This window comes from Silene latifolia, chromosome 1 (genome assembly GCF_048544455.1).
Source record: "Silene latifolia isolate original U9 population chromosome 1, ASM4854445v1, whole genome shotgun sequence".
Lineage (NCBI taxonomy): Eukaryota > Viridiplantae > Streptophyta > Magnoliopsida > Caryophyllales > Caryophyllaceae > Silene > Silene latifolia.
The window spans coordinates 7,349,249-7,375,111 of record NC_133526.1 but is presented as its reverse complement, the minus strand read 5'-3'; the positions used below and the strand labels follow the sequence as shown (position 1 = coordinate 7,375,111).

The 25,863-nt window shown below is 39.2% G+C and overlaps 4 protein-coding genes across 5 annotated transcripts in view; 2 read left to right on the top strand and 2 right to left on the bottom strand.

Moving 5' to 3' along the window:
• The first annotated feature begins 8,438 nt into the window (after nt 1-8,438).
• Nucleotides 8,439-10,721, top strand: LOC141648339 (cytochrome P450 81Q32-like). Its single transcript, XM_074456932.1, has 2 exons — nt 8,439-9,355; nt 9,862-10,721. Exons 1-2 carry the CDS (start codon nt 8,477-8,479, stop codon nt 10,480-10,482), a joined length of 1,500 nt encoding a protein of 499 aa, XP_074313033.1. The 5' UTR covers nt 8,439-8,476; the 3' UTR covers nt 10,483-10,721.
• Nucleotides 10,722-11,355: 634 nt separating this feature from the next.
• Nucleotides 11,356-16,016, bottom strand: LOC141648262 (cyanidin 3-O-galactoside 2''-O-xylosyltransferase FGGT1-like). The gene is made up of 3 exons (XM_074456827.1): nt 15,575-16,016; nt 12,738-13,179; nt 11,356-12,086 (listed from the first exon to the last, which is right to left on the bottom strand). The coding sequence occupies exons 1-3, from the start codon at nt 15,989-15,991 to the stop codon at nt 11,569-11,571; spliced, it is 1,377 nt and encodes a 458-aa protein (XP_074312928.1). The 5' UTR covers nt 15,992-16,016; the 3' UTR covers nt 11,356-11,568.
• Nucleotides 16,017-17,013: 997 nt separating this feature from the next.
• On the bottom strand, nt 17,014-18,712 carry LOC141648190 (cyanidin 3-O-galactoside 2''-O-xylosyltransferase FGGT1-like). The gene is made up of 2 exons (XM_074456722.1): nt 18,342-18,712; nt 17,014-17,606 (listed from the first exon to the last, which is right to left on the bottom strand). Exons 1-2 carry the CDS (start codon nt 18,697-18,699, stop codon nt 17,122-17,124), a joined length of 843 nt encoding a protein of 280 aa, XP_074312823.1. The 5' UTR covers nt 18,700-18,712; the 3' UTR covers nt 17,014-17,121.
• Nucleotides 18,713-25,421: 6,709 nt separating this feature from the next.
• Nucleotides 25,422-25,863, top strand: part of LOC141595725 (uncharacterized) — a 43,175-nt gene continuing 42,733 nt past the window's right edge. For both annotated transcript variants that reach the window (XM_074415692.1, XM_074415696.1), the window contains exon 1: nt 25,422-25,753. The gene's annotated coding sequence lies outside the window, so the exon portion shown is untranslated. The remainder of the gene's footprint in view (nt 25,754-25,863) is intronic.

Genomic DNA, 25,863 nt, shown 5'->3' with positions numbered 1-25,863 from the left:
TTGTTTTATATAGATATGATGCACCCATTTCACCCACAAGGTATCCTTCTTCTGAGAGATCCACCAAGTATACTTGCCCAACACTGCCAAGTTCCAGTGAAGACTATGTTTTATACCAAGTCCACCCTTATCACATGGCAAGCAGCAGGTATCCCAGGCAATTCCTGGAACCTTTTGAAAAACATCAGTGCCAGACCAAAGATAGTTCCTGCACACTGCATCAACTCTGCTCAGAACACCCTTAGGTATGAGAAAGATTCTGGACCAGTAACTGTGAAGTTGAGAAAGGACTGCCCTTACCAAAACTAATCTTCCAGCATAACTCAATTTTTTTGCCCCCCAACTTCTTATCCTGGCAACAATTTTTTCCACCAGAAGACTACATTCAGCATTAGTGAGCCTCTTGTAAGAGATTGGAATGCCAAGATATTTAAAGGGAAATTGGCCAATCTTAAAGCCAGACAACTGCAAAATTGCTTCAGCAGCCAGAGGTGTGATACCATGCATGTACATCTCAGACTTGTCTTGATTCATAAGCAGGCCAGAAGCCTCAGAGAAAGACAGGAAGGCTCTCATGAGAACTCTCACAGAAGCAAGGTCTCCTCGGCAAAACAAGAGCAAATCATCTGCAAAGGCCAGGTGACTCAACCCCACTTTCCTGCACATAGGATGAAACCTAAAATCTGGTCTTTGAGTAACTACACTGAGAATCCTGGTGAAATACTCAAGACAGATGGTAAATAGGAGAGGAGACATAGGATCCCCTTGTCTGAGTCCTCTCCTTCCTTTGAAAAAGCCAAATTGATTTCCATTAAGAGCTAGAGAATAATAAGGAGAAGTGAGACATTGCATTATCCAATTAATCATAGTCCTAGGAAAATCCAAAGCAACCAACATCCCTTCAACAAACTGCCATTCAATGGAATCATATGCTTTCCTAAGGTCAACTTTCATCAGGACCCTAGGAGAACAACTCCTTCTGTTATATAGTCTCACTAGGTCTTGACAGATCATGATGTTATCAATGATATCCCTTCCTTGAAGGAAGGCACTCTGATTAGGACTCACAAGCTCAGCAAGAGTGCTAGCAATTCTATTACAAATGATCTTAGTAATGCATTTGTAGATCACATTGCAGCACGCAATTGGTCTGTAATCAGTCACAGAGGTAGGACAATCTTTTTTAGGAATCAATGTAAGGATGGTGGCACTAAACTGTTTTAACAGCTTACCAGTCCTGAAAAACTCCTGAACTGCACCACACACCTCATCACCAACAACAGTAAACGCATCCTTGAAGAAACCAGATGAGTACCCATCAGGGCCAGGAGCCTTGTCACTGGGAATGGACAACAAAGCAGCCTTAATCTCCTCCTTGGTAATAGGTAAACACATAGTAGCAGCCTGATCAGGGGTAACCAGTTTACCATGCCTAACCACTCCAACACAAACATCATCCACATCTTCAGAAGTGCCCAAGAGGTTCTCATAATATTCCAAAAAAGCATGTTCAATGGTATCAGCATCACCACACATCTGGCCATTGACATCCTGAATACTAAGCACTTTATTCATAGCTCTCCTAGCTTTAATGGTACTATGAAAATAGTGAGTGTTTTCATCAGCATTATTAAGCCATAGAGCTTTAGCTTTCTGAGCAAGATAAGAGGTCTTGGCTGTTTCCAAATCCTTATAGGATTTAGCAGCAATCCTCTCCTCTGCCATGAGCAAATAGTTTGTGGGGTCCAGGTGAAGTTTCCCCTGGATTTCCTCCAAAAACATTTTAGCCACCTGAGCAGAGGTAACAATATCCCCATAGCCTTCTCTATTCAATTTCTTAAGAGGACCTTTCAGAAGTTTCAACTTCCTTGCAACCTGATAACTCAAGCATCCAGAAATTGAGGAGCCCCAAACCTGTTGGACAATACTCAGAAACTGGTCATCTTTGCCCCACATATTGAAATACATAAAACGAGATTTCTGCCTGGGAAAAGAATGCCATAACTCCATAAGACAGGGACTATGATCATATAATCCCTCAGGAAGGAAAGTAACAGTCCCAGAAGGGCCCTGAAGGATCCACTGATCACTATCCAATTGATCTTGTTGATCACTATCCAATTTATATTTTACTTTTGAAAAAAGTGATTCAGTAGAGGCAAGAAACTCCGGAAAGGGTTCGTGATCCACTGCAGTTTCATAAATCTTTTGAAAAAAAGATTCAAAAGCTCCAGCAATATCCTTATTTTGGAAAGTCCAGCTATCACCATCTTGTTTAATTCCAAAAATGAAATTCTTTTTGTGTCTTTCCCGAACTGAATTAAAAAAATATTTCGTACATGCATCACCTTCTTTCAACCAATTTAACTTCGCTCTTTGCTTCCAAAATAGTCCAGCAGCTCTATTAAATTCCAGATACTTTGTATGCAAACCCTCATATTCAGATGCATCCTTACCATTAAAAACCTCCTGAAGCTCATTGCTCAAAGATTCATCAAACTCCGTCCACTTTTGACACCATTCCTTTCTTTTGCCGAGAGTCCATTGCTTGAAGGCACCCCGTACCCGAGTAAGTTTGCGTTGAAGTTTGAATGAAAAGGAGCCTCGATCTCGTTTAAACCATTCATATTTCAATATTTGTAAGCAGTCCTCATAAGCAAAACACCATGATTCCAATTTGAAGGAATATGAACGTGTCGGAGATAAAAGGTCAGTATCCAAAATAATTGGTGAATGATCCGAGCATTGAATTGGCAGATGTAGAATACCCGTGTTTGGAAACTTTGAATACCAATTTGAGGAGGTAAATCCCTTGTCAAGACGCTCATAAACTCGTGAAGTCCCCTTCCGATTATTACACCAAGTATATTTAGGACCTTTAAAAGCAATATCCGATAATAAATTCCGCATCTTCCATTCGGAAAAATATCGTGCCCCAAAAATAACCCCTTTACTACCACCCAACTTGTCATCTCTGTCCTCAATTTGATTGAAATCTCCAAGTAAGACAAAATGTGAATCAAGAAGGAGAAGTTGTTGTTCAAGTTGCATCCAAACAGCTATCCTGCCGTCCTTGTTGGGCTCTCCATAAACACAACAAAAGTACCAAAAGCGACCAGGGCATTCATTGATTTTTAGGATGATAAAGTTTTGACACTTACAAATACATTCCATGTTCCAAAAAGATTTCCATCCCACCCATAATCCGCCCTTAGTATCTACTGCATCAACACCTACATAGCTATCATAGCCATACCGACAAAATAAAGAAGAAACATGACTTACACTACATTTAGTTTCAGAAAGAAATAACATATCATACATACTACTAGTTATCAACGCTCTAACTTTGAAAATTGCAGGAGCGAGCGGATCGTTAAGACCCCTGCAATTCCAAGACAAGGTCTTCATGACTGAGTAGGAGATTGATCTGGTTCAATCCCCGCAACACCAAGTAAGCCATCATCACTTGAACCACTACTTGAAACTATCATGTCCTCATCTCGAATAGTCACACGAAATGCACCCGTATTCTGATCCCAATCACTCCGTGACCTCTTAGATGGGCTGGTGACAAGAGAACTATCAGCCCAATTATAAAGTTCACAGCAAGAAAGTGTCGAAGCACCAGGGTCTGAAAAAGCCCGTCTCTTAGGACTCCCCTTAGGACAGGAAGTCTTATCTTGTAAGGTAGCAGCCAAAGTGGCTATTTCTTTACCCTTACCAGCTTGAGAAGAAGGTTCAGCAATGTGCGAGGTCGACGGGACATCCATTACCGTAATTGAGGCCTGGGTAATAATATTCGTATCCACTCTTGGAGGATAAGCAGCTGCAGCAAAATCAAGTAGCGGAGAAGGTTCTTCATTCCCTTCAGAATTCAGCAATATAACCAGATCCTCCAATGCATCATGAAAAATGCCTTCCTCAGACGAAGTGGAACTTGCAGATAACAACGGCCATTCAGGAGTTGAGGTATCAGTATCGGTAGAACTGTAAAAAACAACCACATTTGCAGGGTCAACAGTTGCATCAGCATCAGGCGACAGTGCAGTGTTCTGGTTCACCGGCGGATCATGATACATAATGGGTAAACCAACTGGAACATCTAAATATTGCGCATAACCCCTGGCATCATCTTCCTGAAAAGCTCTATGAGGTTCAGCCTGAACACGCAAACGAATAGAATTTAAAATAAAACCCGCCTCATCAAAAGGATATTCAAATTCTCCTTGACCCTGGTATGCTACATATGGATCCCCTGGTACCCAAATTGGAGGATGTATTTCTGGTATTTCCTCCCCTCCTGTAGCATCCGGATTATTCATTTCCTGCTGAAATGGGTGATTTTCATTTGGCAGATGAATAGGGACCTGATGTTCCACCAGAGGAAGAGTGTGCTGATTAGTTGGTGCGTCTAAATCCTGATTAGCATCATCACCCAAAACAGCCATAGGAGTCATCTGATCTGCATGTTCCTGAATTTGAAGTTGCATATTTCCATTAGTTTGTAAATAACCTGCATGCAAAACCAAATTCCTATCTAAAATAGGTGCTTGAAGCTCCATAGCCTGAGTAGCAGTGGTAGTATGAACATGCTGAGGTAGAGGAACAAAAGTAGTAGTCCCTTCTAAGTGTACATCAATCAAATCTTCTGGTGCATCAACAATGTCTCCATTATTTTGGAAAGTAAGAAACACCTCATTGTCAACAGTAGGAACCATATGCCCATTGTCATGTATGAGACCAGTCCCCAGTGCGTGATGTACATTATTTGGCAAGTCATTTGCCACATGCAGCTCATGATTATCACCTGGGTCAACTCGAATTCCATCAGGAGAGTGATGCATAAAACCATTCTGCATGGCGTGCCTATTAGGACTAACATGTCCATTCTGATGTGGCCTATCATCCTCCATCATCTCCCCATTAGGTTGATCATGTTGTTGCTCCGGATTATCCACCCCCACATCCACATGCATAGCCATAGTTTGAGGGGGTTGTACAGTTTGACCTCCTTCGTCCCCCAAACCCTGATCAGTATTCACTTCCACATCATGCATCCCCTCTATATCAGCAAAGCCATTCTGCATGGCATTTTGGAATGCTTGCATGTCCCCAGGAATGATAGGGCTCGCAAAAGGAAGAGCCGTAACCGCAAATTCCATTCCCGGATACATCCGCCCACCATCTATAAGTCCTAAATCAAAGTCGATCACATATTCCTCCAAATAATCTGCAGGGACATACTCACCACGTCGATTACCCAATCTGACCTTGGAAGTAATATATTTAGATGTAGTAGGTAAAGCACATAAATTCAGATTAAACATCGTATATTGGTAACGAGTTTGGAAAACAACAAACCCTCGATCAATAGCCCTTTCAAGAGAAGTATTCAATGTAGAGACAATATCAGAAATTCTTTCTCCACAAATGCCTACCTTATGACCAATCCGCCCACACCGCGTACAATACTTAAAAACTTCTTCGTACTTGAATTGAATCCAAAGAAGCTTATCATTGGTACAATGTAAGAAAAATCCTGGATTAAGAGGATCACCCAAACGAACAGAAACACGCATCCGAAGATAATCTTGATCTGGTACAATATGAAACTCTTCAATGACAGTATCATTGCCAAAAAGCCGCGCAATAATACCTGCCATATTCATGTTCAGATATTCAAACGGTAGTCCACAAACGCGGACCCAGATCCTTGCAGTAGGAAAGGTCACACATCGTGGAACCATGCCCGGCTGCCACTGTCTAAGAACCATTAAAGCACCATCAATAACAAGGATGCTTCGTTCCAAAACATCATGCAAATCAGCCATATCATCAAAGTGAAGCACATAAATATCTCCCATCCTCTTAACATGCACATGACCACGAGTAGCCCAATTATCCTCGACTACCCGATTTACACTGAAAGCACGAAGAAGACGGTAATCTACTAAAAAACCCAATAAACAATGACTCCAATATGCAACGGAATCATCTAGATTATCAGGGTGTGGTGAAACAACAGGACCACTCCGTGGAAATCTCCACTCATTTAAAAGCCCTGGATTCGCTGCTACTTCCGTACGAAAATTAACATTATGAAAGATTTCCTCTAAAGGTGGTATTTCATCTTCCACGTAAAAGAAAGGATTATTTTCCATATTGATTTGAGAGTGACTGATGAAAAAGACAGGTAAAAGGAAGAATAAAAAGGCGACTAAAAGGAGTGACAGAAAAGGAAGTAATAGCAACAGATAAAGGCAATGAAAGAAGGTTAAGGGTTTTGAAGGTAACCCAATGAGAGAATAAAGGAAGTAATGATTAGATTATAGAGAAGTGAAAACGTTATAACAGATATGTTGGTAGTTTCAAGAGAATGCATGCAAAGGCGTAAAAAGGAAGTTAAAAAATTGGATGTTTGTTGATTATTTTATTTTGTTTGATGTTTAGGTTTTGATGAAAACTCTCGAAAGAGAGGAAAGTCTCTCTCTAAATTTCTAGAGAGAGGTTTCCTTTGGAATTCTTGTATTTCAATTTTGCAATGGTATTTAATAAATTCATGGAATCGCAATTGAAATTGTGCGGCGCGAGTATGGGTCGAAATTACCGAAGTTATTAAGAAAAAATAAATATTATGACGGAAAATATTTGCAAAAGCAAAAAAAATCATTGATTAAAATATTGTGATGAAATTTGTATCATAAAAAAACGTAATAGAATTGAAATGACTACTACGAATATGTTAACGACTTGAGTGTTCCAAATTTTAATTACTCCCTCCCAGTCACTAACTCACTATAATGTTCCCATTTGATATGGGCACAATACTTAAGGAAAAGTATTAAAATATGAGTAAAAAAGTTGTGTGGGGTTGGTGATAGGAGAGAGGAATGAATTATTAGTAGTTAAATAAAGAATTGTGGGACACATTAGTTGAATAATCCGTTTTGGAAAAGAGAGAACATTATAGTGACTGAGAGGGAATAGGTTGCAATTGATAAGAAATTGAGTCTAATTTCAATTCCAACTTATAAGAATTCCTTAACACTTGAAATATCTCAATCAAAATTCAATTCTAATTTTAGGCTTTCAAACCTACCATTGCGTTTTAAATTCCCAAGGGCTTTGTCGTGAAACATTTTCCTACTATCTAAATCGATCAACCGGTCTTACTAGAGTTGATTAAGTGGCCCACACCTGAAGGCCTATCTCGATTCGGTCCTACATTTTCTCGGGCTTTGTTTTACTTTTGGCCCGAAAAAGGCTCTGCGTGAGATTAGCGCTGAATATGGGCTTATTTTACGTCTTGATTTTTTGCCCGACCTGAAATTTTAATAAGTAAAAGCCAGACCTACTCGCAGTTCCACACTTTCACCTAGGGATGGTCAAAACTCAAACGGGAGGGTCGAGGCAATCCAGGCTGAAGCGGGGGCGGGCCAAGTTGGAGAAGTGAATCCGAAACCGACCCGGGATATATAGGGCACGGATGGGGTTGAGTCGGGCCTGGTGAGAGTAGACCCGAAACCAGCACGAGGTAGATTTGAGGTGCGAGACGAGGTCGGGCCTAGGGCAGGCCGGGGAAGGGTACGAGTTCAAGGCGGGCTGGACCTGGCCTGGTGGGAGTGGACCTAGAATCGATCTGGAGTGAGGCGGGTCAGGCCAGGCTGAAAATGAGCCTGGCGGGCTGGGTCAAAGCGGATTCGTGAGGTGGGCCGTGTGCGGTTTGGTTGGGTCAGCCCGCATGTTTGACAAGCCCCACATTTCTGCAATTCCCTATCAACTCTTCTATAAAACTTTGAGTTGTCTGAGACATTCAATTTTAAACAATGGTTTTCCATTTTCTATGTTAACAAGCGATAAACCATTTTCATATATGAACAAAGTTAAAAGCAAACTTCTAATAAACAATGAAAATGAAATTGTTGATGTTTTCACAAAGGATTTGTATTGAAAGGACATTGCCCTAGACCCTAGTGTTCTTTTTATTATGATAAATTGATTGATAACATCAAAGACATACTACAATTTCTATCTAAATTACCATCATTTTTTTCTTTTACTTTTAATTTACTCTTATATTCCGTATATTTTTATTCGTGATTTTTCCCTAACGTGTCAATAACTGGACCTAACTTTAAGTCTCGTAAGAGACCGTCTATCGCTTACAATTACTTCTACGAAATATATCTCAAAAATATTTTGAGGTGGCAGGGGCGTTTAAGGCCATGGGCAATCACGGGAGGCGGAACCGGGTCTCCGGTTTTGACCACCAAATTTACAACCTTTATTGATGATCAAATATTTCATTTTTGGGGCCTTATTTTTTGGTACACTGGACCTCCATTTACGTTAACACGTCCCTAGAGGTAGTGAGATACTTATAATATGCAACTTGCCAAGAAATCCATAACAAATTAACAACAATGGAACAAACATGGCTCTATGCCATATCACTAACATTCTTAGGTCTCATATGGTTGCTCATCTCATCCAAACCAACCCACAAACACAAACCACCATCACCACCACCACCAACTCCACCGTCGCTTCCGATAATCGGTCACCTCCGATCCATCTACTCAACACTAACCAACCTTTTCATCGTTCACTTCATGAATTATCCTCTAAATATGGTCCCATCTACTCCTTAAAACTCGGCCATGTCCGAGCAGTTGTTATATCTTCTCCGTCTCTAGTGGAAGAATGCTTCACCAAAAACGACATCGTTTTAGCCAATAGGCCCTACAACCGTTCTTCAATACACTTCCACTATAACCAAACTACCCTTGGTGCTGCACCTTATGGGTCCCATTGGCGTGACCTTAGGAAAATTACGGCTTCAGAGTTTTTCTCAACCACGCGACTTAACCTCCTCAGTCACGTACGTGAGGAGGAGATTAAGTCGCTTATCAAGGGTTTATTATCAAATAACGCAAATATCCATGACTGTCTTTTTACTCAAGTTGAAATTAGACCTAAACTATTCCAATGTTTCTTCAACATTATTATGAGAATGTTAACCGGAAAACGATACGATTTTATGGAGGGAGTTGATAAAGTGTTGTATGAGATTTTGAACGAGCTTTTCGAGTTGAGTGGAGCCTCAAATCCAATTGATTTTTTCCCATTTTTAAGATGGTTTAATTATGGGAATATTGAAGGGAAAATGAAAAATGTGATGACAAAAATGGAGGAATTTTTTGATGGTGTATTACAAGAATGCAAGAAGTTTAAAAAAGACGAAAGCTTTTGTAAGTTTGGAGAAAAAATGCCATTGATTTACAAGTTGTTTGATTTGCAGGAAGAAAATCCAGAGCAGTACTCTGATCAGATTATAAAGGGCATTATACTGGTAAAGAAACGTTTTTTTTTCGTTTTTTTTTTTTCGTATGATATTATAAGACAATCGTATGATACAGGAGTAGGCTGGGGTAATTCGAGAGAGGGAAAGTATTGTGGGGTATTATTGTAATTTGTGGGTGAGATGATTAAAATAAGTATTGTTGTGGGATAAGGTGATTATAAGTATTGTTGTGGGTTAGGTGTGGTATTGTTGTGAGGTCAGGTGATTAAAATAAGTATAAAACTTTATTAAATAAGGAAAGGTGAAAGATATTGTGAATAGATAAAAAAAAAGGAAAGAAGGAAGATTATTTAGAATATGAGGGAGTATTTTTGTTAAATAAGATGCATAAAGATCAAATGAGGTCCTAAATCGTTCATTTTGATGTTGACGGTGTTTGAACCCTCGTCCCTCGTCATGAGTACTAATATCTCACAACTTTACTAATTAAGCTAGTCGACATCTGCAAATGCATGAACATTATAAAGATTTGTTAACTACGTTGATGAATGTAGATAATGTTGATGGGAGGAATTGACACTTCAGTTGTTACAATAGAGTGGGCACTCGCATTGTTGCTCAACAATCAAAATATACTTAACGAGGCACAATCGGAAATCGATAGTCGCATAGGAAGAGATCGATTAGTGGATGAATCTGATCTTGACAAGCTTGAATTTATTCAAAACATCATCAACGAGACATTGCGACTCTTCCCTGCTGGTCCGCTTTTAATACCACACGCGTCATCAGAAGATTGCACCATAGGAGGGTATCAAGTGCCAAAGGGTACAATGGTGTTGATCAACGCGTGGGCGATTCAAAGGGATCCGAATTTGTGGGACGACCCATTAGACTTTAATCCTAAGAGATTCGAAGGTGGTAAGGTGAACGAGTATCGAACATGTTTTATACCGTTTGGGGTTGGGAGAAGATCATGCCCCGGATCTTCGCTTGCAAACAGAGCCATGCCAATAATTTTGGCTTCATTACTCCAATGTTTTGATTGGGAAACTAATGGTGGAGTGAATGTGGAATTGATTGAAGGTTTTGGGCTAGCCATGCCTATGGCTACACCTCTTGTTGCAATGTGCAAGGCACGACAAGATATCGTCAATGTTGTCTTGAATCGCTAATTAAATGTAGGATAATGATACGGCGTCACTGTGTGACGCTCAATCTCGGCACCCTCATCTCTCATGCATCCCTTATTATTGGGGTCCCCACTTAATATTAATGAATACCCTCGTTATTATGGGGGTCCCTACTTATTGCATGTGAGAGGATGGCGTCGAGATTGGGTGTCAGGTGGCGCTAAGTCATTATCCTTAAAGATATTAATTTGTTATTAATATTCCCAGCGTTTTATTTTATATGTCGGTTTGGAAAACAAGTTTATTTTTTTTACAGTTTGAATAATGATCTTTGGTGACAAATTGCACATGAAAATGTCACTGAATAATAATTGAATGAATATTTTGATATTTGAAAGAAAAAAAAAAAAAACTAGGATAAAAATCTACATATGGATCCTCCATGTCTCTTATACTCCCTCCGTCCCGGTCAATTGTTGTCCTTTGGATCTAATACAAAGACTAAGGAAAAAGGAAGGGACCAATTACTAAATGACAACTGGAACAAATTGAGTGTGAATGATCAAATTGTTCATCAAGTTCATTCTTAAAATAGAAAGAACAACTCACTGAGACATCCCAAATGTGGAAAAAGACAACAAATGACCGGGACAGAGGGAATACTATTTAATTACTCTCTCTACCCAACCCAATTTCTATTCATATTTTTATTTTAATTACCTATGCTAAAATATAAGTTATTGTAATAAACTCAAAAGAAAAATGAGATAATAAGGGCCCGACACAGGATGCACGATTATATGCGTATGTTAATTGGAGGGTGAACTGAAACTCAATACGACAAGCACGTTGACACATGACACCAAATGAAATTCCAAATCAAAATTATAATTTGTTGTTATATACTGCCTCTGTCCTTATCTTTTGTTCACCTTTGATTAAAATTCCCTCACAAAGAATAGAAAAGGTAAACAAATATTGAGACAGAGTACATATTTGTGTTTATTCTAGATTTCTAGATGATAGGGCGCCACCGGGTGGCGCCGAGATTGAGTGACACCCTCTCACATGCAACCTTTATTAAAGGGGTTCTCATTGCATGTGAGAGGGTGACGCCGAAATTAAATATCACCCGGTGACGCCAACTCTTTTTCCTTCTAACAGCTGCTTCAAATTCTCAACAAATGTATTTGTATAACACTCTTGAAAATGTTTACAAGACATAATACGTCTCAAATTGGAATGATTAATCCTCACTTCCTTCCCCAAATCACTCTCAGAATCCATCACCTTAGAAATTGCATTTTTGATGGCATGACGGTCGTAAAAGCCGTCCTCTGCCCGTGTCTTGACTTCCACTCCGATCTTTAACTCCAAACTCATCAGCCTCGCATTGCAAAATTGGTCCACTGCTTGAGGGATCATCACAATTTGGGATCGGCTCATTATCGCTTCTGTTAATGACCCAGCTCCGCAATGTGTCACAAAACAACCTACTGATGGATGTTCCAGTATCAGCTTTTGTTGTACCCAACCGTTGTAAATCATTCCTCTGCCTCTAATTTTCTCCGCGAACCCTTCTGGTAAGGCCGACTCTGTTTTATTATAGCCTGTGGGTGGTTTGAGAGCGGCCAAGAATGGCATGCCTGGAGAAATTTTGTACAAGATCTTAGATAATAAATTACGAGTATGAAATTAAATGACTTAATGATACATACAACGATCTTACACAAGACTAAACATAAAAAAAAAGTTGGTGACCTTAAAAATACGTACTCATAGGCGTAGTCACAATTACAAATAGAGCTGGCCATCAGCACGGGCCGGTTCGGACCCGACCCGCCTTGACCCATTATTTATGTAACTTGGCATGGCCTGCCCTTGGCTCGGGCCTAGCCCGGGTCCTAAAATTCCAGCTCGGCCCGCCATTTTAGCAAAATTAATAATTAAAAAAATAAATTGGTAAGGCCCGTCATCCTATCCCGCCCTTGGCCCGCCTCGAGACCTGGCCCGGGTCAAACATATCCTAGCCCGACCAAGCCCACCCCTCCCCCTGGCCTGGCCCGGGTCTAATCAGAAGAGCCCGGCCCGCCCAGCCTGAGTACAGGTCTAGCCACATATATGGTTGTGGGGTCTTGAGACCCCACAACTTTTCTACAATTGACGTTTTTTATCATTACAATTTGTTCGTTTTGAAAATTCTATGTCTTTTAAAACCCCGTAATAAGAAATGATTAACAATTATATTAGAATAGAGCCCACATGTAGAAGATTCTAGCTCCGCCACTGATGCGTACCTATGAGCTCGAGTCCAAGAACAAACTCGCGAAACTGTTCTTCGGTCAAAACACATTCGCTACCAAGGGCACAATATATGACGCTGCCTTGACCAAAACCATTCAACCAGCCATTAAGATGATCATCTAATATAGAAACCGATGAGGGATCCGGGCAAACGGGTCCGGTTAAAAACACGGGTTTTCCAAATATTTCCTTTGCTAAATCACAATATGCTCCTTCCATTTCCTTGCATGACTTAACAGCAATGGCATCACATTCACGGAAAGACACGCTAAGGCGCTCAAGGAGTGTCATACCTCCACCACAGGGCATTGAACAAGCAGAAGCCAAGTAACTGGCCTCGTGGGCTTTGAGTCGAATCAACTGGGACGGAAAACATGGGGGCGGTTCCATAAGTTCCGCCTCCGTGTAATGGTGAGTGATAGGGAGGTTCCTTGCCTACAACAAGATTTAAAATTCCAGTTGATCTCAAGATGTAACTTCGTAGAAAAGGGTAAAATAGTAATTTAAAAAAAAAATAGGGGAGTGGTTTAGCAATTACGTATTTACTAGTATTGGAGCCCGGCTTCGCCCGGGCTACCTCTACTTACCATTAATTTTTTTTTTCATAAAATAAAATTACTTAAAAGTTGCATAACCCATAAATTTATCATTAATATATTTTTTTATGTCATACCTTAAAATACGATGAAATAAATTTTGAGACAAATTCATTATTCCCCTATTAATATTTTACTCTTATTAATGAAACAATAGTAATAACATTTCACTACTTGCCCGTAATTATTGTTACTGTCACTATTGCCGCATTAATATTGATAATTTCACTACTCCCGCCGTAATTATTCTTACTTTCACTATTGCCGCATTAATATTGATAATTTCACTACTCCCGCCGTAATTATTCTTACTTTCACTATTGCCGCATTAATATTGATTATTTCGTTACTCCCGTTGTTGTTTCTATCACTTTCACTCATCTCGCTGATAATATTGTTACTTTTACTATTCAAATGAATGATTATTATCATATAACTATATCCAATGTTACTACAATTCTTTTATTTACTGACGAAATTACTTTTACTATTTAGGCATGCAATTTTAAGAGAATTATATATTTATATAAATATATTACATATATGCATTAAATCAAATCGAAAGAATTATGCAATATTATATATTATGGAATCTAACTTGAATTATTTATAAACTACTTATATTATATTTTTGTATGTTAGATAATTAACATCGTCTCTATACATCTAATAAACTATAAAGTTTAATAAAATTGCATAGATTTTAAATTTAATATATAATTTTATGATGATAATAATTAATGCCATAAGAAAATTACGAAGCATCTTCTTTCTTTTAGTCTCCTTGAAATTGACCATCTTAATTTATTATTTTATTTTAAGGAAATTGACCATGTTTTAGTCTCTTACAAATGTTTAGGAAAATTACCAAACTTCTATATAATTTAATTTAAACCCAAACTATATAATATTTGCATTGTGATCCCTTAATCAGGTCCATCACACGATGCTAGTGATTTAAAACTATATAGTATAATTAATTTGTATAACTTTCTTTAATTACATTGAAGTCCCTTGATTTCTATTTACCGTTAAATTTTATTTTCAATGAAATAAACTATGTTGGAGTTGTCTAACTCACACATTTACTATTTGTAATATATTTTTCTACGGCATATATTGTAATTATGATGAAATGTAAAATTTATTTTCAAATTATGAGACACGTTCACCACCCCGCTATTAATATTATTATTTTCACGACATTCTTTCTTAATATCATTACGTTCACTACTCCCGTGGTTACTATTGTTTCTTTTACTAATTCCTCTTTTTTTTCCTGTTAAATTCATTATTCCCGTTAATTTTATTCGGCCTATATTTAAATAAATAAAATATTTTCTTGAGTCGATTGGTTATTTAATTGTTCATACTTTTTCTCATTGTTACCACTGTTACTTTCACTACATTCGTAGTTACTTTCACTACTCCTACTATCATTATTATAACTGTCGTCTGTCACTACTCCCACATTAATATCGTTAATTTTATTAATCTCGTTGTTGTTACTATTACTTTTACTACATTTAATTTAATGTATAATTCTATGATGATACTCCGTACTAATTAATTCCATAAGTGGGGCATGTTAATTTTAAGGAAAATCACTATATTCTTGTGTTTTCTAAATTTAATTACTTTAATTTAATGTAATTTCCATAAATATTCTTCATCAAGTCATCTTTATATTATACTTTTAACCAAAATTATATAATATTTACATTAAGGTCCCTTTATCAGGTCCATCACACGGTGCTATCGATTTAAAACTATATAGTATAATTAATTTGTATAAATTTCTTTAATTACATTGAAGTCTCTTGGTTTCTGGAATTAATATATAGTATTGATATACATACAAAACAAGTTGCATGGTGGAGCCCAAAAATATTACCACTTTAAGCATAAGACAAACAACAAGTTACATAGTGGGACCCAAAAATGTCACCATTTAAGCATATTTGACCCGTCTTTCACTTTAGATGGATATATATAGTGAGACTAATTGTAAAAGATATCCTATTAGTAGTTTGATATGGTAGTAGTTATTGTCTATTACCACCGTGTGGTGCGATGAGCAAAAAGTGACTACTTTATAAATCGTGAACGCTTTAAAAAGTGATCATTTTATAATTATATGAGGTCGTTGCTTTTTAATATAAAATGATCACTTTTTAAGTGGTGGTATCATGCGACGGTTTTATAGCATAATTTGTATTGATAAAGTAAATTACCTGGGCATTGATATAAAGAGTTCCCATAAGGTAAGTAGTAAGATAATACAAGGACTTAGCCCCATGCTTTCGAGCCATTTCCGGTAGCCAGTGGGCGAAATCACAAAGAACTATGTCGGGTTTGAGACGGGTTAGAAGGGAATCGATAGTCTCTTGAGTCATGTCCATGGCCGCCATAAGGAAGGGCTCGACTGGCAATGGTACATCGACGGTGGTCTCAACACCGGGAGGGATACCCTCCACTTGGGGGACAGTTATGGGAATGAAGGTAATAAGGGAAGGGTAGTGGTTGTCTGAAGCCAACTTAAGGGCAGTTTTATGTGGAAGAATTAAGGATGTGTGAATATGTTTTTGAGCAAGTTTATTTGCTAATTCAAGGAATGATTTTAGGTGTCCCATTGCAAACCATGGATACATTGCTATATGCAAACTTTTGTCATTTTTGTTACCACCCATTTTTATTGAATGAAATGTAGAGAAGTATTGAAGATGAAGTTAGTATGTATTTATAGAAAATTAGAAATATAAAGTCAGTAACAGTGCTTCAATGCAGTTCTCGATGCAATTTTCATTTAGGGTTATTCCTTGGGAACAACCCCGCTTTTTATGCTGTTAATACAAGGATAAGGTTGCATACATCTGACTGTCCGTGATAAATTTTATTTTTATAAAGAACGCCCATTGTCTATATGTAATTTTGGCCCACATTTTTTGTTGACAAAACCCAAATATTTAATACGGGCTAATGGGCTATGATGGATCGATAGCATGTGAAATTTCATCAATGGTCATGGGTCACACACTCACACCCATAACAGAAGAGTGAGTTCACAAGTGTAAGAAATTTTGTTGGTTCATAACGTGGTCACTCGTCAAGTAGCCTCTCGTCTTTTTCCAATGATGGTACATCACACAAATACTATACATCCAGTTTATATAATAATCATTATATAATCACTATATATTTATCCGAATTTATGTGTAATTTTTCTGAAATTTTTAAAAGTTTATTTTTTTATGTTTAAGTGTGTAAATTCAGAAACTTTCCAGTGCTCAGATTCTTTGAAACAAAACTCAAAAACTTTAGTATATAACCTAAATTCTAAACCACTAGTTAGTTTGTATTACAAGTTTACAACCGGTGGTATAATCTTTTAATTGAGTATATAATACGGAGTATATAATTTGCGAACATTCCTAAATAATTTGCATACATTTTTCGAATGACGGTTTAAATTTTGTGATAATGACATACAGAATCGGCTTACAATCAATTCATATCAAAAGTACATACAAACAAATTAATAACAATAAAATAGAAAACAAGAAATCTACCAAAAGATAGGTTCAATTTATGAGATCTTGAAGATTTTATGGCAAAACCAATTGAAAATTAAGCTTCATGCAGGACTTAAAACACTTGATAGAACAATAATGAGCATTGGTTAGGCAAGTCATTATCACCCCATCGTTGTAAACTACAACTATTAGTCTTTGCTTATAACCATTATGAGAACTGAGGTGATAATGACTTGCCTAACCAACGCTTATTCTATTAAGTGTTTTAAGTCCTGTATGAAGGTATTAACATAAGAATCCTCCAAACCTTCCTTTTGCATAATCTCTTTCCACTTCAAATGGTTACCCCTCACTTCATTCCCAATATCCGTATCCATCACAATTGAGATCGCGTTGTGTATAGCATCACGAGTGTAGATACCATTAGACGTTTTCTCGACTTCTATCCCGACTTTCAAATCCATGCTCAAAAGCCTAGCATGAATAAACTGTTCGACAACTTGAGGCATCAACACTAATTGACATTCGCTTAGCAATGCTTCAGATACAGAGTTCGAACCACAATGAGTCATAAAGAATCCCACAGAAGGATGGTCCAATATTTGTTTTTGTTGTACCCAATTCGAGGTTATGATTCCCTTTCTCTTTATTTTATCCTCCAGCCCTTCCGGTAAGGCTGATTCAATCGTTGTAAATCCTATAGGTGGCTTCAAGGCTGCTAAGAAGGGCCTACCTACAATCATATATGCAATTTTTATACAAATTATACTTACGTTAGAATCATTTGTTTAACTTATTTATGACGAGAATTTTATTCCCCTTCATTTTTTTACTACTAAGAGAATAAAATTTCTCTTAGTTTTCCCTTCAAAATGCATTTATTTAACTAAGAAAACGAGTAAAACTTTCTTTCATTAAACTATTTATCTTTTCATTAAAATATAATCTTATAATTAACTATAATCTTTTGCTTTAATTCAAAATTTTAATTATTTTCACTAAAATAAAATAAAATTGGTGTTAAACTAGTTTCGTAAGGAAAAAAATTATTAAGAGCATGTTTAGTCTAGTTTGCTTAAAATGAGTTTTTATTTTTTAAACTTAATTTTTCAAAAATAGTTTTCAAGAAACAGAAACATCAAATTGATGCTTCTATTTTTATGGCAAAAACATGGTATAAAGACGATTACAATGTAACTTTACATAAAGCATGTGTGAGGGGATGGTAACGAGACTCGACAGCGCGACGTGACGTTATCTCATTTTCCTTATTTTGATGACCATTCAAAAATAAAACCGTGATATGAGTACGACCCTTCTTATATAATCAAGTTTAGGTATTACTCGGTAGTAATTTGTTATTTGTGTAATTAACGTTCATCTCAGATATATTGAATAAACGTATGTATTGAATTGGATATAACAGAGGGAGTATTGAATAATAGAGTGTAGTGTAGTAGATATATACCTGTAAGTTCAAGTCCAAGAACAAGTTCTTGGAACTGTTCCTTATCCAACACAAATTCACTACCAAGTGCGCAGTATACAACACTTTTATCATCAAAACCTTTCAACCAAGAATCCATACAATTCTCTAATTTCGCCGACGAATGTTGAGGAATAGCTGGCCCTGCTAAAAGCACTGGCTTACCAAAACATCTTTCAGCAAATTCACAATATTTTCCTTCCAATTCCTTGCATGTCTTCACGCCAATTGCATCACATTTTTCTATAGATATGGTGAGCCGTTTTAATAGTGTTATACCTCCCCATACCAAGGAACAAGCACCCGCAACGATGAGTGCCTCGTGCGGGTGTTGTACCATGGCCGGGGTGGGAAAGCCGGGTGATGGGCTCATAAGTTCCTCGACCGTTAGGAGCTTATCCCTTGGTGTTTTTCTTGCTGGGGTGCAAATATAAGCAATTGAGACAATGTAAGAAACGAGATAGTACACCGTCTTAACCTTGTGTTTTCTGGCTATTTCTGGTAGCCAATGGGCAAAATCATAAAAAACAAAGTCGGGTTTGAGACGAGCAAAGTGTAAGTCAATGTCGTCCTTGGTAAGGTCCATGGCAGTCATGAGACACGACCATGCTTCCGGAGGGGTGTCGTTGGTTGTCTCAGAACCGGAAGGGAGACCGTCGACAGACGGGAGGGTGATGGGAATGAAGGTAATATGGTCAGGGTAAAGGTTGTGAGAAGTGAATTGAAGGGAAGTTTTAGTAGGCATGAAAAATGAGATTTTGTGACCATGTTGTGCTAGATTGTTGGCTATGCGAAGGAAAGATGTGAAATGGCCTAAGGCAAGCCAAGGGTACATTGCAATGTGCAATGCCATATCTTTCTTGGGTGCCATTTTCCACTATATTATTTTGGATGGTTCATTATATAGATGTAGAAATGAACCAGCCCGTTATTTCCAATTAACTTGATCATATTATATCCGACTTGAATGTTTAATATCGCTGCCCGTTATACTCAATTAACTTGATAAAAACTCACCCAAAAATAACGCAAAGTCAAAATGACCCAGCACTTTCAAACCCGAACAACCGAAACATAATTGATCCCGGCCCAAACTCAACCTGATTAATCCGTTTATTAGGCATAAATCCCATATTATCTACTAAAAGAATAAGTAAACTCACACATTTTCCTTCCAAGAATATCTTTTTAAATAAGAACGTTATTGCTAAGTTAATTGTATTCACTAAATAATAAAATTAATAATTATTATGTATTTCATTATATAATTCTTTTTATTAAAATATAAATAATTTATTAAAATTATTTTTTATTATAATTTTCCTTCCAAGAATATCTTTTTATTATATAATTATTTTTATTAAAATTAATTTTTTCATTAAAATATATAATTTTTACTAAATACTAAACTATAATATTTTAATTAAATTAAAATATAAATAATTTAATTCCTATATAGGACAGAACCAATGAGGCTAATATTCGACATTTAGGGGCGCAATTAGGGCAGTTTGTGAGTAGTGAGGATTCATCATCACCCGAGATCGATAGAGCTGTTAGATTGAGGATTGTGCATGATATCAGGGAACCTCTTAAGAAGTATGTGGGTGTTCGAATGGCCAAGGGTAATCTGATTGAATTCAAAGTAAAATATGAGCGACTCCCTATCTTTTGTTATGGTTGTGGACGGTTAGGACATGGAGAGAAGGATTGCGAGGAGGGGCCGTATGAGGAGGGAGAATTGCAGTTTGGTGAGGAGCTCAGAGCCTCGCCGTGGAAGCCTGTCAAGACAGTGGCAGACATTTCGAAGGGGAGAGGCAGGTCTTTAAGTGCGGAACTGGAGAATGAACATCAGAGAAGGGAAGAGGAAGCAGTGCAACATCTTATTGACAAACTCCAAAAAATTGTGGTGAAAGGGAAGGGAGGAGGTAGGTTACTCAACCCGAGGGAAGATGTTAGGGGAGGCGAACATGCGGGGGTGCAGGGAGAGGATAAGACTACTATGGAAAAGGAGGTTGGGATGGAGAGGCAAGAGCAGGAGCTTGTTAAGGCTAAAGGGAGGGGTGATGAGTGTGGGGTGGAGGATATGGAGGCTGTTGGGGGAGAAGGGAGTGATTCTACAAATGAAAGGAGTAGGTCTGAGGCAGCGGTGTTAGAGAAACGTGGAGGGTCATGGGTTCGAATTGGGCGCGAGAGGGAAAAAGGGGAGACGCTGGATATGGCTACCAAACTGGGCAAAAGAGAACGAGCAGAGGGGGAGCAGGCATTGTTGTCAGAATCGCGATTCGATCCAACGATTCTACGATTTTACGATCCAAAAATGCTTGACCGATCCTGGATCCTACGATTCTATCATAGTTGTAGAATCTTACGATCCTATTAATTTGAAAATTTCTAGAGATGGGATCATAATACGATCCTACGATTTTACGATCCTACGATCCGATTTCATAATAAAAAAATTAGTATATATTTTTATATAATGACACCGTAAAATCCAAATTTCGTGAAAGTTGTTCATACAATGATACTAGAATAATTAATTTCTAATATTTTATAAATAAATATTAATAAATAAGTGTTTTGATTTTCAATTATATGTTTTTACAGTAAAAAAATTATATTTAGTGAGTTTGTAGAATCTTGCGATTCTACGATCCAATTCTACCGATTCGATCCTACCTTCCCCATCGATTCAAAGTAGAATCCCGATCCTGACAACATTGGGAGCAGGGGGGTATGGCGAGTGGGAAGAAGCTTAAATCTATCATGGGTGTCAGTTCACCTGAGGCGGAGGCTGAGAAGACTCAGCCCCGCCGGGCATCATGAGTCTTTTGAGCCTTAACTGCCGGGGCTTGGGCAACCTTGATGCAGTAGGCGGATTACGAAACCTCCTAAAGAGGGAAGCTCCTGCTATAGTCTTTCTTTGCGAGACGAGACTTAGCAGTATGGAATTTGGGAGAGTTAGGGCGTGCTTGAATGATTATGAAGGTTTTGAGGTGGATAATGCGGGGAGATCGGGGGGTCTTGCATTTATGTGGAAGAAAGAGGTAGGATGTCAGCTGAAATCAGCATTGATGCATCATATCGATATGGATGTGTCATGGAACGGTAAGATGTGGAGGGTTACGGGTTTTTATGGGTGGCCGGTTGTGAGTGATAGACATTTATCGTGGCAATTATTGAGAATTTTGAAAGACGAGTATGATGGACCGTGGGTTTGTGTAGGGGATTTCAATGAGATTTTATATGCGACGGAAATGAAGGGTGGAACTCGAGCTCAATGGCAAATGAACAACTTCCGGGAAGCGGTAAATGACTGTGGGCTAAGGGATGTGGTGTTTGAAGGCTATGAATTTACTTTTGATAATGGGCAAGCTAATGAGGCGAATAGGCAGTGTAGGCTTGATAGGGCCATGGGAAATGAGGGGTGGTTTGAATTGTTTCCTTATGCGCGGGCTGAACACTTGGTTAGGGAATGGTCCGACCATTCTCCTATCAAGTTATGGCTGAAGAGACGAAGTGATGGCAGACAGGGGAAGAAACTTTTTCGATTTGAGCAACTGTGGATTGGTGAAGAGGAGTGTGAGGATACTATTCGTTTGACATGGGGAGGGGGAGAGGGCGAAATTATGGATAAATTGAAACGGTGTGGGGAGGAGTTAATGGCGTGGAAGGGTGTTAGTATTGGTAAAGTAATGCGTGACATTCAGAGGAAAAGACGGAGACTCGGTATTCTTAATGAGGGTGCGAGGACACCGACACTACTAAAGGAACGAAATGAACTTGTAAAGGAAATCTCGAACTTGCTAAAACAAGAAGAAATGTTTTGGAGGCAGTGGTCGAGGGCTATTTGGTTACAGGAAGGGGATAAGAATACAAAATACTTTCACCAGAAAGCGTCTCAACGCAAGCAAAAGAATACAATTCTGAAATTGATATATGATGGGGGTGTATGCCGTATGGGTGCTGAGCAGATTGAAGCAGTGGCGTGTGATTATTTCGAAAAATTGTTTCAGTCGGGGGAGCCAAGTGATTTTGAGGCGGTTCTTGATGGGGTGGCTGGGAGGGTTACAGAGGAAATGAACAGTGTGCTGCGGGCTGCTTATACCGAGGAGGAAATAATTCGAGCTTTGGAACAAATGCATCCGGATAAAGCACCGGGTCCAGATGGCATGAACGGATTATTTTATCAGACTTATTGGCACATTGTTGGTCCGGCTGTCATCAAGACGGTGCTAGGAATTTTAAGGGGTGGGGCGTTTTTATCAGGTATGAATAAAACTTTTATTGTACTTATACCTAAGGTAAAGAGTTCGGATAAGATGTCTGAGTTTCGGCCAATTAGCCTCTGTAACGTTGTGTATAAGCTCGTGTCAAAAGTCCTTGCGAATAGATTGAAAATCTTTCTTGGAGAGGTGGTGTCGGAGAACCAGAGTGCATTTACCCCGGGGAGATTAATTACGGATAATATTCTTATTGCTTTTGAAATTTTCCATCATATGAAGAATACACGCCGGGGGGAGGGACACATTGCTCTTAAACTTAACATGGCAAAAGCTTATGATAGGGTGGAATGGGGTTTTTTGGAACGAGTCTTGCAGCGGATGGGGTTTGATGCTCGGTGGATAAATAGAGTGATGATGTGTGTTCAGACGGTCTCCTTCGCTGTTCTTATTAATGGCAAACCCACGAGAGATTTTCGACCACATAGGGGACTACGCCAAGGGGATCCTTTGTCTCCATATCTTTTTATCTTATGTGCTGAGGTGCTTTCGAGTTTAATGCGGAGGGCTGTCGAAAATAGGGCGATACATGGCATTAAAATTTCGCATGAAGCTCCTATGATTTCTCATCTCTTATTCGCTGATGATAGTCTCTTCTTTTTCAAAGCTAATTTGGATGAAGTGCGGGCAGTAAAGGGGATTTTGACAGCGTACGAGATGGCGTCGGGACAACAGGTAAATTTTGATAAAACTACGGCGTCATTCAGCCGAAGTACGGGGACATTGAGAAAGGGTCAGGTGGTTCACGAGTTGGGGGTGCGTGTGGTTGATAATCCGGGCAAGTATTTGGGCTTACCCACTGTTTTGGGCCATTCGAAACAGGCTCTCACGAGCTTGTTACGAGACAAACTGAGCAAGAAATTACAAGGGTGGCGAGGGATGTTACTTTCGAAGGCCGGTAGAGAAGTCTTGATAAAGGCCGTTGTCCAATCAATCTCTACCTATGCAATGAGTGTCTTCAAACTCCCTAGTGATTTTTGTGAAGAATTGCGATAGTTGGTCTCAAGGTTTTGGTGGGGGTCGGAAAATGGAAAGCGTAAAATTCCTTGGATTGCTTGGCAAAAGCTATGTAGGTCGAAACAGTTAGGAGGCTTGGGTTTTCGAGATTTCCACAAATTTAATTTGGCAATGCTCGGAAAGCAAGCATGGAGGCTTTTGACGAAAACGGGCTCGCTTCTTGCTCGTTTGCTTAGGGCGAAATATTATAGAGGAAGGTCTTTTATGAAGGCGAGCTTAGGATATAACCCCAGCTACACATGGAAAGGAATATGGGAAGCCAAGGAGGTTTTGATGAAGGGTGCTTTGCGTCGTATAGGAAACGGGATGGGTACAAAAATTTGGGGTGATCCTTGGATTCGACACTCAAATTCGGGTTATGTGCTATCTCCTAGAGTGCCGGGGGGTGAGGACCTAATGGTTGCTGATCTTATAGCTGCTGATGGAAACTCGTGGATTATGCATAAAGTACGGTCTCTTTTTTTGCCTTTCGAACAAGAGGAGATCCTTAACATGCGGTTATGTGGCGGAAACATGGAGGACATTTGGTGTTGGAAGTTTGAAAAAGATGGAATGTATTCAGTCCGCTCTGCGTATCATGCTCTTATGAATGAAGAGGGTGCTGATCAAGGGCCATCCGACTTTGCTCGGAGTAAATGGGTGTGGAAGGGGATATGGAGTGTGAACGTGTTACCTCGGGTCAAGGTCTTCTTTTGGCAGCTATGCAATGAAGCGATTCCCACAAAAGGTAATATTGTAAGGCGCATCCAAGCTTTCGATGCTATTTGCCCCGTATGTTTGGCCGATGTGGAGACTTGTCTCCATCTCGTTAAGGGTTGTGGTTGGGTGGGAGGGATTTGGGATGGGTTGGGGGTGGAGCCAAAGAAGGAAGTTGGGCATGAGAGGGTGAGGGAGTGGGTGGAGGACTTGTGGAGGGAGATGGGGGTCGAGGAGCGAGGGAAGTTTATGACGGGTTGTTGGGCCATTTGGGAGGCTAGAAATGGATTGGTTTTTGATGGGAAGCTGACGAATGTAGGGAAGACGAGGAGGAGGGTGGAGGAGCTGTTAATGGAGATGGAGGCAGGGGTGGCTGGAAGGAATAAAGGGACGGTGGGTGATGGCAGGGGAGGGCACGATAAGGAGGGTGAGGGGATGAGTAGGAGGACAGGAAGGGAGAGGCTCGATGGAAGTTTGGACGAGGGTTGGGTGCATGTCATGTGTGATGCGGGAGTCAAGGAGGGTTGGGGCGTAGGTTGGGGCGTCGTGTGCTGGGACCATGAGGATGTCGTGCAGTGGACTGTGATGGAGAGGAGACGTGGTATAGCGGAAGCAGATGAAGTAGAGGCGGAAGCTATTCTTGAAGGTGTGAAGGAAGCAGCGAGGAGAGGAGTAAGACGGGTTGTTGTGGAGAGTGATTGCAAGTCCGTCATCGACATTCTGCGAGAAGGCCTACAGGGACGAAGCTTTCTATATTTGGTTATTGATAAGATTCGACATGTATGCGTTAATTTCGATTTTATTATTTGGCGCTATGTAAGTCGTAAGGATACTAAGGTCGCTCACGATTTAGCTCATCTTTCGAATTCTGTTATAGGCAGGAAGATGTGGGAAGGTAGAATGCCGTGTAGTCCTGAATTTTCATATATGCAATCTTAAATCCCGATTTGGGGTCTTCAAAAAAAAAATATATAAATAATTTAACATAATTAAGTAATACAAAAAAAAATACTGTAGTTATGTTCTAATCTAACCAAAACTCTCGTAGGGTCGAAAGCTCCAACCCAAATTAGTAACAATGTTTCTCCGAACCAGAACAACAGACACTCTCTTCCATTTCACCCTTAAACCCTCAATCCCTAAAACCCTAATTTTCTCCCGCACCTGCACCGCTACCGCCACCGTATCGCCGCCAGTTCCATCGTCGTCGTCGCCGCAGCATCCATGGCCGGAATGGGTATCCTTCGTCGACCGATTGAAATCTCACGATTACTTCCCTAATTCTTCTCTCGGTGATGACGGTGGCAATGGCGATAGCGAATTGGTTTACCATGATCTAAAGCTCTTGAAAAATCCTTGTATCAGCTTTGCTCGTGACCATTTCGACATTTTCAAGTTTGTTCCTTATCTAATACTCTCATCTTTTGATTTTGTGTGTTTGTTTCGATTATTTGTTGTTTTGTGTGAATGGATTTTAGTTGTTTTCCGACCCGTTGTTTAGGAGG

Excerpts from the sequence above, each read along its gene's own strand:
- LOC141648339 (XM_074456932.1), top strand. The coding sequence starts at position 8,477 with ATGGTTGCTCATCTCATCCAAACCAACCCACAAACACAAACCACCATC. Across the intron at positions 9,356-9,861 it reads TTATAAAGGGCATTATACTG|ATAATGTTGATGGGAGGAAT; the intron begins GTAAAGAAACGT and ends TGATGAATGTAG.
- LOC141648262 (XM_074456827.1), bottom strand. The coding sequence starts at position 15,991 with ATGTATCCATGGTTTGCAATGGGACACCTAAAATCATTCCTTGAATTA. Across the intron at positions 13,180-15,574 it reads CTCTTTATATCAATGCCCAG|GCAAGGAACCTCCCTATCAC; the intron begins GTAATTTACTTT and ends ATCTTGTTGTAG. Across the intron at positions 12,087-12,737 it reads TCTTGGACTCGAGCTCATAG|GCATGCCATTCTTGGCCGCT; the intron begins GTACGCATCAGT and ends AAATTTCTCCAG.
- LOC141648190 (XM_074456722.1), bottom strand. The coding sequence starts at position 18,699 with ATGGTACAACACCCGCACGAGGCACTCATCGTTGCGGGTGCTTGTTCC. Across the intron at positions 17,607-18,341 it reads TCTTGGACTTGAACTTACAG|GTAGGCCCTTCTTAGCAGCC; the intron begins GTATATATCTAC and ends ATATGATTGTAG.